A 23068-nucleotide genomic window follows, 5' to 3' on the forward strand; every position below is an offset into this window, starting at 1 on the left:
TCAACATTCCTGCTATTACACACACACACACACACACACACACACACACACACACAGTTGCCAAAACTAATATCTCTGTTTCTTATTTATATTTGGGCAGTTTTGAATTGTCTTTCTAGTGACAAGTAAAAATCCATGTCTCTGAAGCGTACGTCAGAACAAGGAGAAATCACTGATTTATAATCCTTTACTTTAAGGACAACGGTAGAATGTCTATCAGTATATTGGTTAGTTTTCCAGAAGAACTCTGTCAATCTTATTCGTCTTTTTTTATTTCCGGTTCTTGTGCGAAATGTCTTCGTATCTGTAGCCTAAGTATGCATGTAATGACTCGAACTGCGGATAAAGACTTCACAAGGTACCCTTCGGCTCGACGCTCGTGTCCGCCTCCCATCTCAAATGCCTGGTTTGAGGAAAAAAAATTCTCCTGAAATGATCAATTTCTCATGTGCTCCAAGAAGTAGTAACATCCCCCCCCCGATAATGGTGGCTAAGGGTGGTTCCATTTCTGTGTTATATTTCCTCGATGTTAGGAGTTTTGTTTCGTCTCTACCGGTTCTTTTCCCCTCTCAGATGCTGCTCAAATACAAGGGCCTTGTCCGTCGACTATGAATCTCTGTGGGTGGGTTCAACATTCACAACTCTACTTTTACAGAGTGAGTCAACGAATCTTCGTCTCATCAACTCCCCTCATCTTTTTATTCTTAGGTGCTGCCTACAGCGCCTGTAAGCTTTACTGAGGAGTGTCTTGGGCGACCCCAGTCCGTTAGGGGCGCAGGCGAATATTATTTATTGTTGGTGCCGTAAAGTATGACTTTTGCTTCCCCCCCTCCCCCGGTGCTCCACTTGAACGAAGTCGCTAAAGCTAGGGTTGATTGAATATGTGGGCAGCAGAACCACTCGGCAATGATTGGAAATTACCAGAGTGCATTGATAGGACTCGAACCTAGGTACTCCGGTTCACCACACCCGCACGCTGACCACTCGGCCACCGCCTCCCCTTCTTACTGTCAGTCGTTTACCTCTTAAACTCCGCTGTTCTTCCCCTAAACCTTATCAACAGTGGTGTTCCACAGGACTCTGTTCCTATCACCCACTCTCTTCCTATTATTCATCAATGATCTTCTTTCGATAACAAACTGTCCTATCCACTCGAATGCTGATGACTCCACTCTGCATTATTCAACTTCTTTCAACAGAAGACCCTCTCAACATGAATTACATGACTCCAGGCTGGAGGCTGCATAACGCTTAACCTCAGACCTTACTAACATTTCTGATTGGGGTAAAAGGAACCTTGTGTCCTTCAATGCCTCAAAACCCCAATTTCTTCACCTATCAACTCGACACAATCTTCCAAACACCTATCCCCTATTCTTTGACAACACTCAGCTATCACCATCCTCAACACTAAACATCCTCGGTCTATCCTCAACTCAAAATCTTAACTGAAAACTCTACATCTCCTCTCTCACTAAATCAGCTTCCTCGAGGTTGGGCGTTCTGTATCGTCTCCGCCAGTTCTTTTCCCCCGCAAAGTTGCTATCCATATACAGCGGCCTTGTCCGCCCTCGTATATGGATGCCTCTCATGCAAAGACGATACAGAACGCCCAACCTCGAGGAAGCTGATTTAGTGAGAGAGGAGATGTGAGGTTTTCAGTTCAGATTTTGAGTTAAGGACAGACCGAGGATGTTTAGTGTTGAGGATGGTGATAGCTGAGTGTTGTCAAAGAATAGGGGATAGGTGTTTGGAAGATTGTGTCGAGTTGATAGGTGGAGAAATTGGGGTTTTGAGGCATTGAAGGACACAAGTGGAGTCTAAGGCTCTTCGTCTTATCAGCTTTCCTACTCTTACTGATAGTCTTCTACCTCTTAAATTCCGCCGCCATGTTGCCTCTCTTTCTATCTTCTATCGTTATTTTCACGCTGACTGCTCTTCTGAACTTGCTAACTGCATGCCTCTTCCCCTCCCGCGGCCCCGCTGCACACGACTTTCTACTAAAGCTCATCCCTTTACTGTCCAAATCCCTTACGCACGAGTTAACCAGCATCTTCACTCTTTCATCCCTCACGCTGTTAAATTCTGGAACAATCTTCCTGCATCTGTATTTCCTCCTGCCTACGACTTTAACTCTTTCAAGAGGAGGGTATCAGGACACCTCTCCTCCCGAAATTGACCCCTCTTTCGGCCACCTCTTTGGATTCTTTTTAGGAGCAGCGAGTAGCGGGCTTTTTTTTATTACTGTTTCCTTTTTTGTGTGCCCTCGAGCTGTCTCCTCTGTTGTAAGAAAAAAAGTAATGTTGCCTCTCTATCTTGTCATCATTTCTTATGCTGACTGCTTTTCTAAACTTGCTAACTGCATGCCTCCCCCCCCCCCTCCCGCGGTTCCCCTGAACACGACTTTCTACTGCTCATCCCCATGCTGTCCAAATCCCTTATGCAAGTTAATCAGCATCCATTATTTTCTCCCTTTCGCTGGTAAACTGTGGAACAGCCTTCCCTTACCTGTATTCCCTCCTGCCTGCGACTTAACCTCTTTCAGGAGGGGAGTATCAAGACACCTCTCCATCCGAAGTTGAGCCTCTCTTCTGGCCAATCAGTCTTTCGTCTTTTTCTGGAGCAGCGCTTAGCCTTTCTTTTTTCTTTGCCTTTTTCTCTGCCCTTGAGTTGTTTCCGTTGTTGTAAAATAAATGTAGAGGCAGAAAATTGGATAGCCTGCGTTTTTCGAACAGGTTCTGACCTCGCTACCATAGAATATGTAATGTGAAGATTGGCAAGAAAAATTGAAACTCAAAGAAATTGATCTAAATGGGAGAAGGGAAGCCATGCAATGACCCGAGCTGCGAATACTCCAAAAGGCCTTAAGCCGCAGGGTACCCCTTGGCCCGACGCTCGTGCTCGGCTCTCGTCTCGGGGACCTGGGATCAAATCGCGGCCGGAATATTGGGAAAAGATAAACTCTCATGAATATAACAATTTATCGTTTGCTTCTAGAAGTGTACAATGACTCAGTTTCTTTTCTATCGAATTTTACCTACTTCAACATCAGCTTCTTTCAGAGATTTGTGACTTTTCATCTTCACTGTCAAGATTTTATTTTCTTCATTGTTATGGGCTGCATATCTGTTTTAGCTATTGACTGCAAATTCTTTTTTTTATTATTATTATGCAGGGCTATCAAGTTTATGTGACTTTTTTACCAAGTTATTTATATTATCGGGTTGTTCTTGATTTTGCAACCCACACTTATTTTGCTGAAGACTTGTTAGTCTTCCTTATCTTTCACCTGATTATTATTATTATTATTATTATTATTATTATTATTATTATTATTATTATTATTATTATTATTATTATTATTATTATTATTATTATTATTATTATTATTATTATTATTATTATTATTATTATAACTAGTAATAATAATAATATATATATATATATATATAAGTTGCCCGCTCAGCGGGCTACAAATACCTGAGAAGGAGAAACTTAAAGTGAATGCGATGTGAGAGAACGGGGAAAAAAAAGAGAGAGAATATAGGTTATAGAAGTGGAGGGACAGAGGGTGAGCGTCACAAATAACCTGTGTGGATGCAGCCATTTACTGCTCTAAAGGAAATTTTTCACGTCCCATTTCGTCACATCTTTTTATCAAAAAAAAAAATTAATCTATCTGTCTTTTTACATACCTACTGCATCTTCTCAATATGTCTACTAATACTTGCATATATTCGTTGCTATCTGTCTACCGCTATCTTTCTCTCTCTCTCTCTACCTGATGAAGACTATTCTCTCCCTCTCCTTCCCTCCAGGACAGCAGGATGCACAAGGGATAAGCGGGCGGAGGTGAGAAGAGGACAGCAGCCGCAGCGCCGCGCAGCCCGGCACCATGGCCAACGCGGGTCACTTAGTGAGGCGCACTTCCCAGCGGGAGATGGTGGTGCCGCAGAAGAGCCTCGAGAGAATTGAGATGCGCGACATGCGGAACCGCCTCGTGCAGGAGAACGGCGGCCCCTCCTATGGCACCACCAACCAGGCCTTCGAGGACCCACAGGTGTGTGTGCGGGAACTTGGGGGCGTGTGGTGGTGGGGCGTGTGGTGGTGGGGCAGAGATGGTAGTGGTGGTGGAGGTAGTGGTGGTGGTGACAGTGATGGTGGTGATGGTGGTGATAATGGCAGAGGCTTTGGTCACGATTCTTGTGGTGCATGTTGTGGCGAAGTAGTGGAGTAGTGGTGTGGTGGATACTGTAGTGGTGGTTGTGATGGTGGTGTTGGTGGAGGTGACAGCTGCGACACTGGTGGTAGTGAATGTAAGGGTGGTGGTGGCAAAGGTGGTGGTGGTGGTGGTGGTTGGAGACAGAAGTGGTGTTTCTCAGGATGCTGGATTTGATGATGCCAGGATTGGTGGTGGTGGAAGTGATAGTGGTGGTGGTGGTGTTGATGTTGGTGGTCATGGTGCTCGACGTGGTGTGGTGGTGGTGGTCATGGTGAAAGTGGTGTCGGTTGTGGTAGTATTGGTGGTAGCAGAGAAGGTGATGACTCTGGTGGTTATGGTAGCAGTGGTGGTGGTGGTGATGATGGTGGTGATGTTGGTGGTCATGGTGTTCGGCGTGGTGTGGCGGTGGTGGTCATGGTGAAAGTGGTGTCGGTTGTGGTAGTATTGGTGGTAGCAGAGAAGGTGATGACTCTGGTGGTTATGGTAGCAGTGGTGGTGGTGGTGGTGGTGGTGGTGATGTTGGTGGTCATGGTGAAAGTGGTGTCAGTTGTGGTAGTATTGGTGGTAGCAGAGAAGGTGATGACTGGTGGGTATGGTAGCAGTGGTGGTGGTGGTGATGATGGTGGTGATACTGGTGGTGGTGGTGATGATGGTCTACCACAAACTTCCCTTCACCACCGTCACCACTTCGGGACTCTCAGCCTCTCACACCAGCTGGCAGGAAGGAGAGGGGGCCGCACAGGTAAGTTCCCTCTCACTCTCTCTTTCCGATGTTGCAAGGAACCTGTCCACACCTGAATTATGTACTTGCAGGTGCTAAGAAAGAGCCGAGGTGGCGACTCTGGGAGGTGGCGAGTCAGGTGTGTGATTGAGCAGACTCGAAAATCACACGGATTGTAACCTTCTCTCAGACCATGTAAATTTTGCCTTCTGTTCCCTTTATCTACTGATCCATGCTGAATGATGAATCTTCTCTCCAGTACCACTGTCTATATATTTTGTGTCTTGTACTACTACCACCCATTATTTTTTAGGCTTAAGCATGAAACTGAATTGTTAGCTTAGCCGTAACTGAATTAGATAAGTCTCTCTCTCTCTCTCTCTCTCTCTCTCTCTCTCTCTCTCATATTTTATCTATTAATCTATCTATCAACTCTCACTTGTAGCTCCTGTTTTGCTTCCTTTCTCTGGTTCCTTCTTCTCCCCACCCTCCCACCCCTCCTCGCCGATCCCTTGCCCCCCCCCAACCCAGGCCCGTCGAGCATGGCAGAGTGATGGCAGAGCTTCCTTCGGATGCCATGACGCGCTTTGAGAGCCTCTCATAGTGTGTTAGGCGCCAGCTGAGATTTTAGTGATACTGAACGAGCACCAGAAAGAGTACAATGACGCCTTGATGACATAGAGCCGATTTCACAGTCCAACACAGTGTCTTCGTAACAGCCCGAACCAAACTATTGAATCCCACACAATCCAAAATGGTGAGGTCTTCAATGCCACACTAAATACACAAGACTTTTCTTGTATAGTTTCGTCAAATTTGTGAACTTAAATATAAACACCAGACACTATACAAGGAATTTTCGAAGGCTCTGGTATTGGTTTGGGAGCTTACTAACCCATCATGGGGAACTGTGAAACTGGCCCATAGTGTTTTTTTCTTTTGTGATATGAGGACTTCTGGCACGATCTTTACTTTACTTCTGAATTTTGCTAACGTGTCTACCTCCCTTCTCGGACACTACCCACGCATACTCCTCACACATGCTGCCCTGAACACTTGCGCTTGAAGAAAAAGTGGGTCTTGACACGCATTTCTTTCTTTCTTCACTCACTTGATTTGCCCAGCCATACGGTTCTTGTAGTCCCTACTTAAATATTCCTATAAATATCTTCTTAGATCGACTCACTTGTAAAGCTATTAATTGCGTGTCTTGGGTTCTAACTTTCACTGCCTTTCACTTCCTGAATGATTGTTATGCTGACTCCGACGCCTCAATATTCAACCTTCTTATGACTGTCGGCACTCTTTCATCCCAGCACCTGAAACTGTACTAATGCAAGTTATCATTTCACTAATGGGCTTCACCTCCGCAGCTGTTATCATTTCATATTCCCCTTTAATATTCGTACTCTTTCGCCCTATGACCTTTACACAAACGCCTGCTTCTATTCCACAATAGTATCTTCCTCTCTGCACCTTTTACCTCAATTGCCTGTACCTGTATTTTCATGCCTAAACTTAACCTTAGATTTTAAAACATTACTTCCCTTACCTATTACTCATCTGATCCTTCCAAGCAAAAACTTCTTATCTTACTTGCATTGCTATCTCTATTCTTACACACATTACTTTATTTACCCATATTCACCTGGACTGTCCACATAAAACCGATACCTTTACCCCAATCATATTACCTTCTACCTTGCATATTTTACTTTAATCCCTCTGAACCTCTTGCTACAGCCTTATATTTCTTGCCTGTATTTTAAAACCCATCACTTCCCTCCCGGTCCATTCCCCCAAAAACTTACTAAGGGTCGAATTATAAGACATTTTATCGCCCAAGAACACCTATTTGAGAAGGCTTTCGTAGGAGTTTGGGGCATTTCCAGTAGTAGTTTTATGACCCTGGTGGTAGTTTGACCCTTCTTCTGTACCGTGAACCTGAAGGAACACTCATTATAACCCAACTAATCCCCTCTTTGACCTTTAGAACTAGCTGATGTGAGAAGCGAGAGTGTCTTAAAATACCAACCTTATCATCCTTTTCTCCTTACCCCTTCACCATTTACTAGAGTTACCTGTACCTACATATTCCTTCCTTTACGAGATTATACCAAACTTTACCTACCAAACGCCCACCTGTTGCTTCCATCCAAAATCTTGTTATTTATGCCCATACCAGTGCTATCCTTATCCCTCCACCTCTTACTTTCATTTCCTTCACCAGTGGCTCCACCTGTACACTTATCATAATCATTACAACCATTACTTCACCCACGCATAACCCACTCGTTCATTTCACATCAACACTTGCTATTTTCATTCCTACACGTGTTTCGTTCTTCCCTGCACGCTTTAATTAAATTCCCCGAACCTGTTTTTCTTCACGCCTTCACTTCTTAACTTCAGCCTTACAACCGTGCCTCCCTTCCCCAAAATCCACTTGGTCTCATCACCCCAAAACTTGTTACTTTCTTACAACCGTGCCTCCCTTCCCCAAAATCCACTTGGTCTCATCATCCCAAAACTTGTTACTTTCTTACAACCGTGCCTCCCTTCCCCAAAATCCACTTGGTCTCATCATCCCAAAACTTGTTACTTTCTTACAACCGTGCCTCCCTTCCCAAAAATCCACCTGGTCTCATCATCCCAAAACTTGTTACTTTCTTACAACCGTGCCTCCCTTCCCCAAAATCCACTTGGTCTCATCATCCCAAAACTTGTTACTTTCTTACAACCGTGCCTCCCTTCCCCAAAATCCACCTGGTCTCATCATCCCAAAACTTGTTACTTTCTTACAACCGTGCCTCCCTTCCCCAAAATCCACTTGGTCTCATCATCCCAAAGCTTGTTACTTTCTTACAACCGTGCCTCCCTTCCCCAAAATCCACTTGGTCTCATCATCCCAAAACTTGTTACTTTCATCCCCAGACAGGTTGCGCTCCTCCCTGAACCTCTTATTATTATTATACACGCCAGTTTCTTCACATCTACACCTTTTAACTCTATTCATACAGCCTTTGCTTCATTGACCCATAACCCAACCTTATACAAACACGTTACTTTTATCTCTACACTTATTAGCTTCTTCCCTACACTGAACCCTCGTGCATATACTTATCTTTATTCTTGCAGACATTACAAACCTACTACTCAATAAGGCCCTTCGTTCATTTTTGTTTCTTTTTACTTTCATCCTCACACAGTTTCTTTCTTCCCTGCATCCTTTAGTGTAATTTCCAGCGGCTTCTTTACGCGTACAACTTGAACCCATATCACCCGCACCCATCACACAACCATACATCAATCCCTGAGTCCAAAAATGACGAACCTTAATCCACTTTCCGGTCCATCAAATCCACACACCTTTCCCAAAACACACCTGACCGCCACCCAACACCTGCTTCCTCTGTTCATTTCCACCATCCCTCCACTAAACCATGAGCTCCGGGTTCCCATGTAGAATGCAGATCCGGTGGCAGTGATTAAGATTCGGAGATACGGAGTCACGGAAAAGGAGGGAGAGTGGGAAGGGTGTGGAAGCGGTGGGAAGTCACGGAAAAGGAGAGAGCGAGGAGTTTAAAAAAATGGTATAACTAAAAATTGATGATTCCTGGAAGACAGTAAAGAGAAAGATGGAGAAAATTTGAAAACAAGCTTAGGAGTCAGGAGAAAGAAAATGGAGGGGAAAGATGAATTAAGGGAAAGAAGAGGGAAGGATTAGAAGAGGGGGAAAGAGAAAGAGAATGATGATGGGAAATAAGAAATAATTAAGAAAAATAAACGGGAGAAACGTGCGAGAAGAGATGGAGGGAAATAAGGGTTTAGGGATGGCAGAAGGGAGAACGAGTATGAGGGAGATAGGGAAAAGAACCTGGAGAGAAAGGAATTTATAGGTAGAAAGAAGAAAGATTATAAGTAGAGAAAAAAAAGATGAGTAGAATGAATAAAAATGAGTTGATTGAAGGACTAAATAAGACAGAACGGAGAGAACAGGACTTAAGGAAGGCAGCAAGATAAAAATTGAATAAAATGAGATATAAGGGACAAAGGACGGGACGAAGGTTGAAAATAAACGATTGCGTATCAGGAAAAAAAACAAACGAAAAAGAAAATGATAGTTAAAGCTGAATTACAATTGGGAGGTGAGGACAATAAGAAAGAAGGAAAACAGCAACAGTACTGAGCTTGATGGTTAACGGTTGTATATCAATAAACCAAGATTGGGACTCACGAACACGAAAGAATGAAGGTAAACGAAACAGAGCTGAAAATCAAGATTAACGAGTGAATATCAAGAAATAACAGATGGTGAAAGCATTAAAACTGGCCAACTCTTGCATTAGGAAGTTGGACAGCGTAGGGATAAGCTTGATGAGGGAAAACATGCAGACATTTCACAGTGGATGCCTTAAGACTTTCTCCATTAGGGTGATTACTTATTCATCAAGATATTGAGGTCAAGAGGTGAACATCAGGCGAGGTAAACAACGTGATTCGCCTTTGTTTACACCTGGAACACCTAATTAAGAGGAGCGAATGATCTCCTCTCAAGACCCGCGGGTTATTATTAAAGGGAAGAGATGCTTTCGAGGATGTAAAAGCGAGGAGATAAAAAAAGAGATGAAAGCAAAGCCGCGAGGGAGAAAATGGCGAGGGAAAAAAATAGCAACAGTGAAGAAAAAAGGAATAAAGCTGACGAGTAAAGAGAGGAAAAAAGAGGAAATAGTAAAGGGAAAAAATAGCAACACTGAAAAAAAAGGAATGAAGCAGACGAGTAAAGAAAGGAAAAAAAAGGAAAAGAGAAAAAAAGGAATAAGGAAATAGCCAAAGTAGGAAAGGGAAAAAATAGCAACACTGAAGAAAAGGAATGAAACAAAAGAGAAAGAGAGGAAAAAAGAGAAAATAGCAAAGGGAAAAAATAGCAACACTGAAGAAAAGGAATGAAACAAAAGAGAAAGAGAGGAAAAAAGAGAAAATAGGAAAGGAAAAAATAGCAACACTGAAGAGAGGAAAAAAGAGAAAATAGGAAAGGAAAAAATAGCAACACTGAAGAAAAGGAATGAAACAAAAGAGAAAGAGAGGAAAAAAGAGAAAATAGGAAAGGAAAAAAATAGCAACACTGAAGAAAAAAAGGAATGAAACAAAAGAGAAAGAGAGGAAAAAAGAGAAAATAGAAAAGGGAAAAAATAGCAACACTGAAGAAAAAAGGAATGAAGCAGACGAGTAAAGAAAGGAAAAAAAAGGAAAAAAGAGAAAAGAAAGGAATAAGGAAATAGCCAAAATAGGAAAGGGAAAAAATAGCAACACTGAAGAAAAAAGGAATGAAACAAAAGAGAAAAGAAGGAAAAGCAGGAATAAGGAAATGGCCAGAAGAGGAAGAGGAAGAGAGAAGAGAGAGAGAGAAGAGATGAAGAGGAGAGAGAGAGAGAGAGAGAGAGAGAGAGAGAGAGAGAGAGAGAGAGAGAGAGAGAGAGAGAGAGAGAGAGAGAGAGAGAGAGAGAGAGAGAGAGAGAGAGAGAGAGAGAGAGAGAGAGAGAGAGAGAGAGAGAGAGAGAGAGAGAGAACAAGAACAAAAAATAACAAGACCAAGAAAAGAAAAAAGAAGAAGAAGAAGAAGAAAAAGAAAGAGGAAAAGAAAAAGAAAAAAAAGAAGAAGAAGAAGACAAAGCAGAAGACAAAGCAGAAGAAGAACAAGAACAAGAACAAGAACAAGAAAAATAAAATCAAATATTCAAAGAGATTAAAAAAATTGACATCAGACAAAAACTAAAGAAAAGAAACGGAACCGACGGAGAGGAAATAGGGAAAGGAAGAGGAGGAGGAAAGAAGACACCAGTAATAAGGAAAAGGAAAGGATCAGGCGACACGGGAGAGGAAAAAGAGAAAAGAAAAGAAGAAAAAAAACGGAAGGAGGAGGAGGAAGGGATGAGCTGAAAACGTGAGCGAGAGAGAGAGAGAGAGAGAGAGAGAGAGAGAGAGAGAGAGAGAGAGAGAGAGAGAGAGAGAGAGAGAGAGAGAGAGAGAGAGAGAGAGAGAGAGAGAGAGAGAGAGAGAGAGCAGTCTGGTAGAGATGTTGCTGGGGAAAGAGGTTGGGGAGATGCTGGGGAGGAAGGCGGAGGGGAAGAAGGCGGAGAGAGATCAATAATGCCGCTAGAGGGGACAATAACAGCAGCTCCACCCACACCAAACCCACCCACACACCCACACCCACACCCACCCACCCACACCACTACACACGCCCTCCCACCAATACTCCCCACATACACACACACACACACACACACACACACACACACACACACACACACACACACACACACTTTGAGACTTTCCAGGTTCATCGTTATGCTCTACACGGCCGGTAATTAAAGAGGTGATGGCGATAGTTCAGTGAAGGAGGAGGAGGAGGAGGAGGAGGAGGAGGAGGAGGAGGAGGAGAAGGAGAAGGAGGAGAAAGAAGACGACGATGAAGAAGAAGAAGAAGAAGAACTAGAACAAGAACAAGAACAAGAAGAACAAGTACAAGAACAAGAACAAGAGAAAGAGAAAGAAGAAGAAGAAGAGAACAACAACAAGAAAAGCAAGAACAAAACGAACAAGAACAACAAGAAGTAAAAAAAAATTGAAAAAATGCATATATATCGTTAACCAGAGACAGACAAACGATCACAAGACAAATAAATATAATGTCGTGAGGAGTGACGCAATCTTTCAAGCACTTCTAAGAATCATAACAAAGAGCAGAGCAGCGATGACACTCGGGGCTACAGAACCATCACAAAAGGTCACACCAGTCGTCCGTGCTGAAGCCTCCCTGATAGTCACACCGTCCGTCTAGCAATCTTTTTAACTTACCAAGCCCGATAGTTGCTGATCTTCCCCTCGCGTCACGTTTTATTACCTGTGTCCTTCGTCCTATATATTAACTCTTTTGTTACCCGAAGAGAAAGTTACACTGTGAGTCGTATTACAAGACATATCGCCGCCCAAGAACACATATTTGACAAGGCTTTCGTAGGAGTTGTGGGCATTTCCAGGAGTAGTTTTATAACCCTGGTGGTATTGTGACCCTTCTTCTGTACCGTGAACCTAAAGAAACACCCATTAGAACCTGACTGACCCCCTCTTTGACCTTTAGAAATAGTCTTATAATACCGACCACAGTATCACGTGCAGTTAATTTCCTTCTTTTTCTCTTCGACTTGCATTGATTACCAGCCTCACATGAATTCCTTCCTTCCCTCTTCCATTCCTTTATTCTGCCCTTTCTCTCTTTTCTTTTATTCTCTCTCATTTTTTCTTTCCCTGCCTCATTCCCTTTCTATCCCTTTACTTCCTTGTTATACCCCAAACCGTACGTCAGACTCTTCTTCGCTTTCTCCCTCTCTCCCTTTTCTTTTATTCTCTCTCATATTTCTTTCCCTGCCTCATTCCCTTTCAATCCCTTTACTTCCTTGTTATGCCCCAAACCGTACGTCAGACGCTCTTCTTCCCTTTCTCCCTCTCTCCCTTTTCACTCTGTCTACATGCCTCTCTTCCCTAACGTTCCCTCTTCTATTCCTCCATTCTGCCCTTTCTCCCTTTTATTTTATTCTCTTATATTTCTTTCCCTGTCTCATTCCCTTTCTATCCCTTTACTTCCTTGCCATGCCCCAAACCGTACGTCAGGCCCTCTTCTTCCCTTTCTTCCTCTCTCCCTTTTCACTCTTCCTACATACCTCTCTTCCCTAACGTTCCCTCTTCTATTCCTCCATTCTGCTCTCTTTCCTTTCTCTTTTTTTTCTATTCTATCTCTTTCCCTCCCTCAGTCCCATACCCTCCCTCCGTCTCCTCTTATTAACCCCAAACTCTACATCTCCCTCTCTCCATCCTTCCCTCACTTATTTTTTACCTTTTCTCCTTTCTCTTTCTCTACTCTCTCTTCCCCTCCCTCAGTCCCATACCCTCCCTCCGCCTCCTCTTATTAACCCCAAACTCTACATTTCCCTCTCTCCATCCTTCCCTTACTTATTTTTTACCCTTTCTCCTTTCTCTTTCTCTACTCTCTCTTTCCCTCCCTCAGTCCCATACCCTCCCTCCGTCTCCTCTTATTAACCCCAAACTCTACATCTCCCTCTCTCTATCCTTCCCTTACTTATTTTTTACCCTTTCTCCTTTCTCTTTCTCTACTCTCTCTTTCCCTCCCTCAGTCCCATACCCTCCCTCCGTCTCCTCTTAACCCCAAACTCTACGTCTCCCTCTCTCCATCCTTCCCTTACTTATTTTTTACCCTTTCTCCATTCCTCTTTCATCCCTGCCGCTCCCTCGTCACCCTCACCCATCATTACATCTCCCCAAGAAAGAGGCAGCGCGGTAGTGCATTAATCTATCCCTGTACCCGCCATTATCCTCCTCGTCGTCACCATCGTCAATGTTTTTCATTTCTACAATCTACTTATCTGCAATTCTTCTCCTATCCGTTTTGTATTTTCTATCTTACACTTTTTATCTTCCTTCAGTCTTCTTACAAGTTTATTTCTCCGCATTTTTCTCCTCCTCCTCCTCCTACTACTACTACTACTACTACTACTACTACTACACCTATTACTACATCACAATCCTACGCGAGTTAAACTTACGCCGCACACAAAATGAATGCTTTCACAAAATCCAATGTTTTGTGTCCACCCAGTGTTACCATCACCTCACGCTATCACGCTTCCCTGATCATCCCAGCGGAGACACTGAATCTGGGGGTGACTTTTTCCCTCCTTCCCTCCCTTACTATTTACTCATCCCTCCCTCCCTCCCTTTCTTCGTCCCTCTCCCTCCCTCCCTGCCCCAACTGACGCCCTCGTAATTTTGTATGGTGACTTCATTCATGCTAACAACTGTCTTGAGATGTAACTCTTTCAGACAGATATTCCATGACTCTTATTTCTGTTGTTCTCTGAGTCTTGTTTTCGTGGTGTTGTGTGGATCACCTCTCAACCTCTTTTCTTCCCCTTTCCCCTTTAGAGGAGACAAAGTGTGAAGAAAAGGACCACCAGTGTGACCATCCCTGAGGAAGTAAGTAAAGCCCGCCCACCCACCCACTTTCAACACACGCTTGGTAGGATTGGCTAGCCTCTCACGCCCACCCAGAACTAACCCGGATACCCGTAGGTGTGGCCGGGGGGGGCGAGAACCCAGTGGGGAGTGTAGAAGACGGCATGAAGAAAGCAGAGACATTACCTGGCTCTCACCTGTCTAAAAGGAGGAACACCTGAGCTACCTGAAGGCTTTTGGGTGCTTAACAGTCACTGGCCGCTCGAATGCACCACTCCCCCCGTGGGTTCCCGCTCCCCCCTCGAGGCCCCGCCAAGCACCCACCCACTACACCTGCTGCCGTGTGTCCCACCACTTCGGTAGTCTGCTCTGTGGACCGTCGCCCCCACGCACTCATTCTCACGCACTTCCCTCACCTTCCCGGCGCTGTCCCTCCCTCACGCACTCACGCACTCCCCCCTCACGCACCTCCGGCTGTGCGCTCCCTCCTCCAACATGCACTCCCTCCCACACGCACTATTTCACCTTCCTCCTACATGCACACCCTCCCACACGCACTCTTTCACCTTCCTCTCACGCACTCCCTCCTCACGCACCTCCGGCTGTGCGCTCCCTCCTCCAACATGCACTATCTCCCACAAGCACTATTTCACCTTCCTCCTACACGCACTCCCTTCCACACGCACTCTTTCACCTTCCTCTCACGCACTCCCTCCTCACGCACCTCCGGCTGTGCGCTCCCTCCTCCAACATGCACTATCTCCCACAAGCACTATTTCACCTTCCTCCTACACGCACTCCCTCCCACACGCACTCACGCACTCCCCCCTCACGTACCTCCGGCTGTGCGCTCCCTCCTCCAACATGCACTCCCTCCCAAACGCACTACTTCGCCTTCCTCCTACATGCACTCCCTCCCACACGCACTCCTTCACCTTCCTCTCACGCACTCCACCCTCCCCACGCACTGCTCATAAACCCTCTCACGCATTCCCTACGTCCTCACACTTGCACATACCTTCCTCACGCACACACTTTCCTCTTCCCTTCACAAGCATAACCTTTTCCTCCCGCCACGCACCTCTCCGCTCAAAAGCTTCCCCCACCCCCTCCTAAACCCCTCTCTCCTCGAAGCCTTCCTCTACCTCCTGCTCTTATTCACCCTCCTCCTTTCCCTCCCTCCTCCCTCCCTGTCTTCTCCATGCACTGTGCACCCCCTTACACTCCTCCTCTCCTCACAGCCACCAACTTTCACCGCTTCACTGTCGCCAGGCTCAGAGTGGCCGCCGCTGAAAGCTTTAGTTGTCTGCTGGAGTGACTAAACTTGTTCTTTCTGGAGACCAAAAATACCAACCACCAACCAACCAACACCAGGAAAATATTTGAAAAAAACAACAGCTGACATTCTTGAAACCTCAGGTCATTTTTGTTTTTTTATGGTTTTTTTACTTTTTGAGTACAAGAGCGTTTTTTTTTCAGAGGGTCGAGCTTGTTGCTGTCAGTGTTTGCGTTGTTGATTTTGTTTTTGTTATTGGTGTTATTTAGTTCTGTTCGTTTGATAACTGTTGTCGTGAGTGACCACGTGTATGTGCTACCTCGTGTGTGTGTGTGTGTGTGTGTGTGTGTGTGTGTGTGTGTGTGTGTGTGTGTGTGTCGAATACTTTGCATTATTAAAACAAATTTCTACGTGTTTACAATAGTCCACTATTATTATTATTTTAAGTGTTTACTCATGTATACACTGTAAAAATCGATGCAGGTGTACGTGTGTGTGTGTGTGTGTGTGTGCGTGTGTGACAAAATAGCTGTCTGTGTGCACCGTTCTGTGTTGCTTCCTGTGTGTGTTGAGCTGTGTGTGTGTGTGTGTGTGTGTGTGTGTGTGTGTGTGTGTGTGTGTGTGTGTGTGTGTGTGTGTGTGTGTGTGTGTGCGCGCGCGCGTGCTTGTCAAGTGTCAATTACATCGTTTTGAGCGGTTTAAACCCGTGTACTATTAAATGGGAGGAGAGAGAGAGAGAGAGAGAGAGAGAGAGAGAGAGAGAGAGAGAGAGAGAGAGAGAGAGAGAGAGAGAGAGAGAGAGAGAGACAGACAGACAGACAGACAGACAGACAGACAGACAGACACAGACAGACAGACAGACACACGAACAGACAGTCAAGACAGATACACACAAGAAACAAAAGAAATGGAGAAAGAAAAGGAAAAAAAGAAGAAAAGAAAAAGATTTAAAATGTTGTAGTGGGGCAGAATTAGATGTTTTCTCGTCCTGGTAGATCTTTAAAACTAAATAAAAGAATAGATAAATGTTAAATATTACACTGCCATGATAATGAAGAACTTCACTTCGTTAACCAAACACAGACAGAATAAAACACGAGACAGCTAATTAACAGTGAGCAAAAGGAAGCGAGGTTATGAAAAAAAATAAACTAAACAAGAAAACTAAAAAAAAATGTGTGTGTGTGTGTGTGTGTGTGTGTGTGTGTGTGTTCTGAACTATCCGTCTGCTTCTTGACACCCAAGCATTCTTCACCCTGTCAATCATCACGTCATCAATTTTTTTCTCTGTTTCTTTCTTGCCCATTTTCGTGTTATTTTTCTTTGCACTGATGTGTCTCTCTCTCTCTCTCTCTCTCTCTCTCTCTCTCTCTCTCTCTCTCTCTCTCTCTCTCTCCGGCTCACTCGCTGGTCACACCACCCCCCACACTTACGGCTGCATGGTCTTCAAGGTCAGTACTGCCCTTCGGTCAGGCTTGGTCAGGTCACGTGTAGATGCTTGTGATCCTTTCCCCTTTAGCTGCCCCTCCCCTCGCTAGCATCATGGAGGCTTCGCAACAGCTACTTCTAACGAGCTAAGTAAGACCTTAAATAAGTTATAAGTAGGTCCAGTCACTGCCTGTTGCCTTGGCCTTACGGAATTTTGTCTAGGTTTATAAGTATAGATAAAAAAAAGTATATATTCATCCCTAAGAGGTAATAATAAATTCAGGCCTAAGTGCCATGCCAGTCTTTAGAGCCAGACATAACATCCATCTTTGCCAGTAATACCCTCAACAAAAGCCCTTTACTCACTGTCGCCCCAGGTGGAGCACAAAGCCTCGCCCCCAACCCGTGCTCAGTGCCCCGGGCTCTACGTTGCCGGGCCGCTATAGCCTCCCGCCCTCCTTACAGAGCCCCGCCTCCCCCTGCCAACCCGTCGCCCCCTCCCTCCTCGGCAGCCTAACCCATTTCCGTTACCCAGCATAGCCCAGCACTTGACTGTGGGCGTGGGTGGAGGCGTGGGCGGCCGCTGAGGACCTCTCTCAGTAGGTTGGTAGAGGGGCGTCTTACCTCACCGTCTTGACTAACTCTTCACCTGCACTCTTGATCACTTATCTCGCACCTGTAGTCACTTGTATTGGCTTTTTTTTACACTGACTTCACCTCGAGCCTTTGCAGCCTCTACTGTGCACAGCGTGGGACACTTACGATCCCGCAGCACTAGAGATTTTTTCCTTTTTTTTTTGTGCCTCTCTAGCAATTTATTTTTCATAAACAACTCGAATGACATTTATTTTTACCATAGTTTCCTTCCGGCATCGCGTCCCTCCTGTTGGCCAGCTGTTTCTGGAATAAGACCCATTTTTACGTGATGTCGTTCACTGGCGGGCAGCGGCGCCTCCCCTCTCATCCGCATGACACCTGCATGTTGTACCCGCCCCGCCCCTCCGCCCGTCACCCGATGGCCGCACAAAGAGGGAAATTTTTAAGCCGGAAAAGGTTAAATTTTCACCTTGGTCCCCTTCTTGTGTACCTTTAGCTTGACAGACTATCACCTCTCGGCCAGGTAAGTGTGGACGCATGCCCAGCAGAGCCCCGCGGGTGTGCATGCCGTGTTTCCCGATGCTTGAGACACACCTGCTGGCGCTTGATAGTGTAGAGTAGCGGGTGTTGTCACCGTGTCTAACCACTTTTCTCTCCCTCTCTTCTCAAGAGGGTCTTTTCCCGCAGGGAAAGGTAGGACGGGGTGACTGCTTTCAGCCTCTGGCCTGCCGAATCTTTCTGCCAGAATGGCCAACTGCTGTTTTTCTTATCTTTATTTTCAATTATCATGTGCATTTATTTTTCATTCGCGGTCAGTCTGCCATTACTTTTTTATGATTTTTCTCTCTGCATGGTCGGCCTGCCAGACAACCATTGTTACGATTCATTACGCTCTCTCCTCATGACCAACCTGCCATCACTCGTCCCCTTCCCCGCCTCACCACCTCCGCCGCTGCCGCCTGAAGGAGCGGTGACTCTCCACACAGACATCCTTCCACCACCCCTTCCCGCCTCCTGCCTCCATCATCCACTTCAAGGCTCACTCACTCACTCATCCATTCATTCATTCATAGAATCACTCACTTATTCATTCATTCATTGAATCACTCAATCATTCATTCATTCATTCTCACTCATTCACTCATTCATTCATTGACATACCAATCCAATTTCTATCTATCACTCACTTACTCACTCAATCATTTATTCACTGACTCATTCACTCACTCGCTCATTCATTTTACACACACACACACTACACACACACACACACACACACACACACACACACACACACACAGTATACATATAGAAAAATCAAGCCATCACAGTCAACCTGCAATTAGATGTAATTTTAATCACGTAATGAACCACCGAGTGCCGGGGGGTCGAACCCGTGCCTTCTGAGCAAAGGTCAGGGCAGCATACCGAGTACACCACCAAGGAGCTAAAAGGTCACCGCCCCAGCAGCCACTTCTGCACCTGTTAGTCAGCAAGAGGCGGTGGCCAAGTAGTTAGCGTGGGGGCGCTGCGTCCAGGAGGACGCAGATTCGCGTGACGCCCGCTGTCACAAGCTGGGATTTGTCAGAGTCACTGCCGAATGGCTACCACATGCTGTCGTGAAGCCCACCTGTCAACCCGCACTCTAATTTTTTTTCTCTAATAAGAGGATCGACATGAGCTCCGGGGGACTGCATGAGCCAAGCAAGATTGCGCCACAATAAACACTTGCCTGCGCCATAACGGGCTGGGGCCGACAATCAGGACCCATCAAGAAAGCCTACCGGCACCATAAGCAGGCGGTAGAAAAAAAAAGCACTTCAGTAAACTAGTGAATAACGGTGCAGGTAACAAACACTCGGCCTCTACACTCGCCAGTCGAAACGATTGGACGCTATCACATGCACCTGAATCTTTCCTTAGCCTGACATTACTACTTATCACCATTCCTCGTCAGGTCACACCAAATCGCAGGGAGATCATTCATATTGCCCTCGTCACTGCACTCAGTAATTGCACTTATTAAATCATCTCAACACAGGTTAAGCTAATCATCCCTAGGTATCCATAAGAAGTCATTTCAGATCATATAACCTTAGACTTCCATACTTAAGCAAAATCTTACATGGCAATAGCTAAGCCCCCAGCATTCATGACACCCCGGATTACAAGAGTCTATGTACCACTTAAACTTGCAGACATCGAAACACCGAGAAAACGAAGAACCTATAAATCACCAGAACACCTCAGCTCACTCTAGCACCTCCAGTCACTCACTCCATGTCCCATTACGCATCCGATCACCATGACACCGCAACTCTCTATATAGAAGGAGCTTACATCATCATCTGAACAACAGCTTATCAGAACACCTCAGCTCACTCCAGCACCTCCGGTCACCCACTCCATGTCCCACTATCCATCCAGTCACCACGACACCGCAACTCTCTGCACACTAAGAGCCTACATCACCGAATACCCAAGAACACCTCAGATCACCCCAGCACCTCCAGTCACCACCACATCCCTCCAGGTCACACTCAGGTCCTTGCCCCGAGCCCCCAGTAACCCCTGGCTCTGTCTCCTAGGCCATACAGAGCCCCACCCGCTCCGAGAAAGAGTTGGAAGCCCTCGATGAGCCCCCGCCCGGAGACGCCATCCAGCCCAGCGTGGCCGCCAAGCCCGGGGACGGCGCCGTCGATGATCGGGAATCGTGGGACTCGAAGTGGCAGTACCTGCTGGCCGTGATCGGGTACGCGGTGGGCCTCGGCTCGGTGTGGCGCTTCCCCTACCTCTGCCAGAAGAACGGCGGCGGTGAGTACTGAACCTGATGATGATGATGATGTTCTGTGTGTGATGCCTCTCCATGTGCCTCTCTATATATTATGTACGTATTAAAAATAGTCATGTATCGGATGTCCGCATCCGCATCCGCACCCTCGCAACATCCGCATAGTTTTCCACATCTGCATCCACATCCGCAGTTCTGATAAATAAAACATCCGCATCCGCATTTGTGATGAAATAAATATCTGCATCCGCATCCGCACCACACAAAAACAGGATGTGGCGGATATATTTAATACATTACAGAGTCACAGACACAGAGTGCAGACTACAGAGTACAGAGCTTGCAAAGTTGAAGAAAATGAATTAATGCATATTACTTAATTATCTACTAAAATAACAACTTGTATTCATTTCCTTTCTAATTCACAGAAAATAATGTGTCAAGAGTTTTACGGAAGGGCAGAAGGAGGGAGATAAATTTACATAGTGACTATGTAGTATGTATGTATCATGTAAATTTGTAAAAGTATGTATGTAAGTACTGTGTAATAGTACTGTAAGTAGCCTACTATATGTAATATTGCGTAAGTATGAAGGGAACCAGCCTGGTTGGCAAGGAGAGAGAGAGAGAGAGAGAGAGAGAGAGAGAGAGAGAGAGAGAGAGAGAGAGAGAGAGAGAGAGAGAGAGAGAGAGAGAGAGAGAGAGAGAGATATATATATATATATATATATATATATATATATATATATATATATATATATATATATATATATCTATATATATATATATATATATATATATATATCTATATATATATATGTGTATGTGTGTGGGTGTGTGACTGTGTGTGTCGTGTGACGGTGTGTGTATGTACGTATTTGTGTATGTAAATAATATATACATGCATTATGCATGTCTGTGTAATGTGTATGTACGACGAGTTGGGTCCCTGTCCCGCACCCTGGTAACACACAACATATGAGGCTGAAACTCGTCATAAATCTTTAAAATTACATAATGCAGTATTGTGCAATAAAAGCAGCTTCCATCTGGCAATAATTGGTGCTATATAATGAATTACCAAAATTCTGAACACATTCGCATCCGCATCCCCATCCGTGAGGATGTCATAATTTGATATCCGCATTCACATCCGCATCCACAGTTTGGTAGAAACTGATATCCGCATCCGCTTCCGCAAAATATGTACATATGACATCCGCATACACATCCACATCCGCGGATCTCTGAAATCTGACATCCGATACATCCATAGTACCTACCATTCATGTGTCGGGGTATGTCAACTCATGTCTCTGTCTGTGTTTCTCGGTCTGTTTCTGCCTCTATGTCTGTCTTTCTGTCTAACAACCTCTCTCTCTCTCTCTCTCTCTCTCTCTCTCTCTCTCTCTCTCTCTCTATCTATCTATCTCTCTCTCATACCAAATTTCATTACTCCACCCACTCTTCCTACCTTCGATTTTCCTATTCCTCCCTTCTTTCCATCTTAACTTTAAAGTATCTCCTCGCAGCGCTTATCTCGTTTACCTTTCTTTGATCGCGGTCTCCCTTCCCTCCTAACCAGCCCCCGGTTGTCCCCCCTCCCCCCGATAGCCTGCACATGAGCCTCTTAATAACTTGGACTCTTAAGCACCTTGGTCGCTGTCGTTCGTAAATATTATTCGGGGTCGCGGGAGCTAATTATACCGAATATTCAGCGGCGCGCACGGTTTAGACCAGATACATATTTATGAGGCTGTTTTCCGCTACCGAGTACATAAATAAGAGAGGTAAACCACATAATGAGACGCCTCAAGTACACAGGACGAAGAGAGGAGGGGAAAGAGGAGAAGAGAAAGGGAGAGAGTAGGCAGAGAAGGGAGAAGCAATGATGGAAGGAGGGAGAGATAAACCACATAATGAGACGCCTCTAGTACACAGGACGAAGAGAGGAGGGGAAAGAGGAGAAGAGAAAGGGAGAGAGTAGGCAGAGAAGGGAGAAAAGATGAGGGAAGGAGGGAGAGGTATACCATATAATGAGACGCTTCGAGTACACAGGATGAAGAGAGGAAGGAAATAAGAGGAGAGGAAAAGGGAGCACAGGACGAAGAAAAGAGGGGAAAGAGGAGAAGAGAAAGGGAGAGAGTAGGCAGAGAAGGGAGAAAAGATGAGGGAAGGAGGGAGAGGTATACCATATAATGAGACGCTTCGAGTACACAGGATGAAGAGAGGAAGGAAATAAGAGGAGAGGAAAAGGGACCACAGGACGAAGAAAAGAGGGGAAAGAGGAGAAGAGAAAGGGAGAGAGTAGGCAGAGAAGGGAGAAGCAATGATGGAAGGAAGAAGAGATAAACCACATGAGAAGACGCTTCGAGCACACAGGATAAAGAGAGGAAGGATATGAGACGAGAGGAAAAGGGAGAGTAGGCAGAGAAGGAAGAAGCAATGTGAGAATGAATGGGTAAAGAGAATGCACGTAGAGAAGGAACGAAAGAAGAGAGGAAGAGAAGGGTTAAGGAAGGAAGAGGATATGAATGGAAAAAAGTAGACATGACGAAAAGAATGGAAGAAGGTAGAATTAGGGCAACGAAGACTAAGAGAAAAGGGACAAAAGGAGGGAAGAAAGTAGAGAAGGAAAGAAGAGGAGAAACGGTGAAATGGAGACAAAAAGGGTAGGAAAAAGAGGAAATTGGTGTAGAAAGGAAGAGAGCTGTAAGAATTAGGGCAACGAAGACAAAGAAAGTGTGAAAGGACCAAAAGGAAGAAAGTAGAGAAGGAAAGAAGAGGAGAAACGGTGAAATGGAGACAAAAAGGGTAGGAAGAAGAGAAAATTGATAAAGAAAGGAAGAAGGTAGAATTAGGGCAACGATGACAAAGAGCGAAAAAGAGGGACAAAAAGAGGGAAGAAATTAGAGAAGAAAAGAAGGAGAGGAGAAACGGAGACAAAAAGGGAAGGAAGGAGAGGCAATTGGTAGAGAAAGGAAAAGAGCAAAAGGAGGA

General features: G+C 45.1%; 1 protein-coding gene across 7 annotated transcripts in view; it reads left to right on the forward strand.

Moving 5' to 3' along the window:
• The window catches only part of LOC126985122 (sodium-dependent neutral amino acid transporter B(0)AT3-like), a 174208-nt gene that overhangs the window by 25549 nt on the left and 125591 nt on the right, over positions 1–23068 (forward strand). For 5 of the 7 annotated variants that reach the window (XM_050839606.1, XM_050839610.1, XM_050839604.1 and 2 more), the window contains 3 exons: positions 3819–4060; positions 13947–13997; positions 19866–20091. In XM_050839606.1, the coding sequence (XP_050695563.1) occupies positions 3896–4060; positions 13947–13997; positions 19866–20091 (442 nt within the window). In that variant the 5' untranslated portion in view covers positions 3819–3895. Of the gene's footprint in view, positions 1–573; positions 657–3818; positions 4061–13946; positions 13998–19865; positions 20092–23068 lie in introns of all 7 variants that reach the window. The other 2 variants (XM_050839609.1, XM_050839611.1) reach the window with 2 other exon arrangements.

The sequence above is a fragment of the Eriocheir sinensis genome, chromosome 58, assembly GCF_024679095.1.
Source record: "Eriocheir sinensis breed Jianghai 21 chromosome 58, ASM2467909v1, whole genome shotgun sequence".
In the NCBI taxonomy this organism is placed as follows: domain Eukaryota; kingdom Metazoa; phylum Arthropoda; class Malacostraca; order Decapoda; family Varunidae; genus Eriocheir; species Eriocheir sinensis.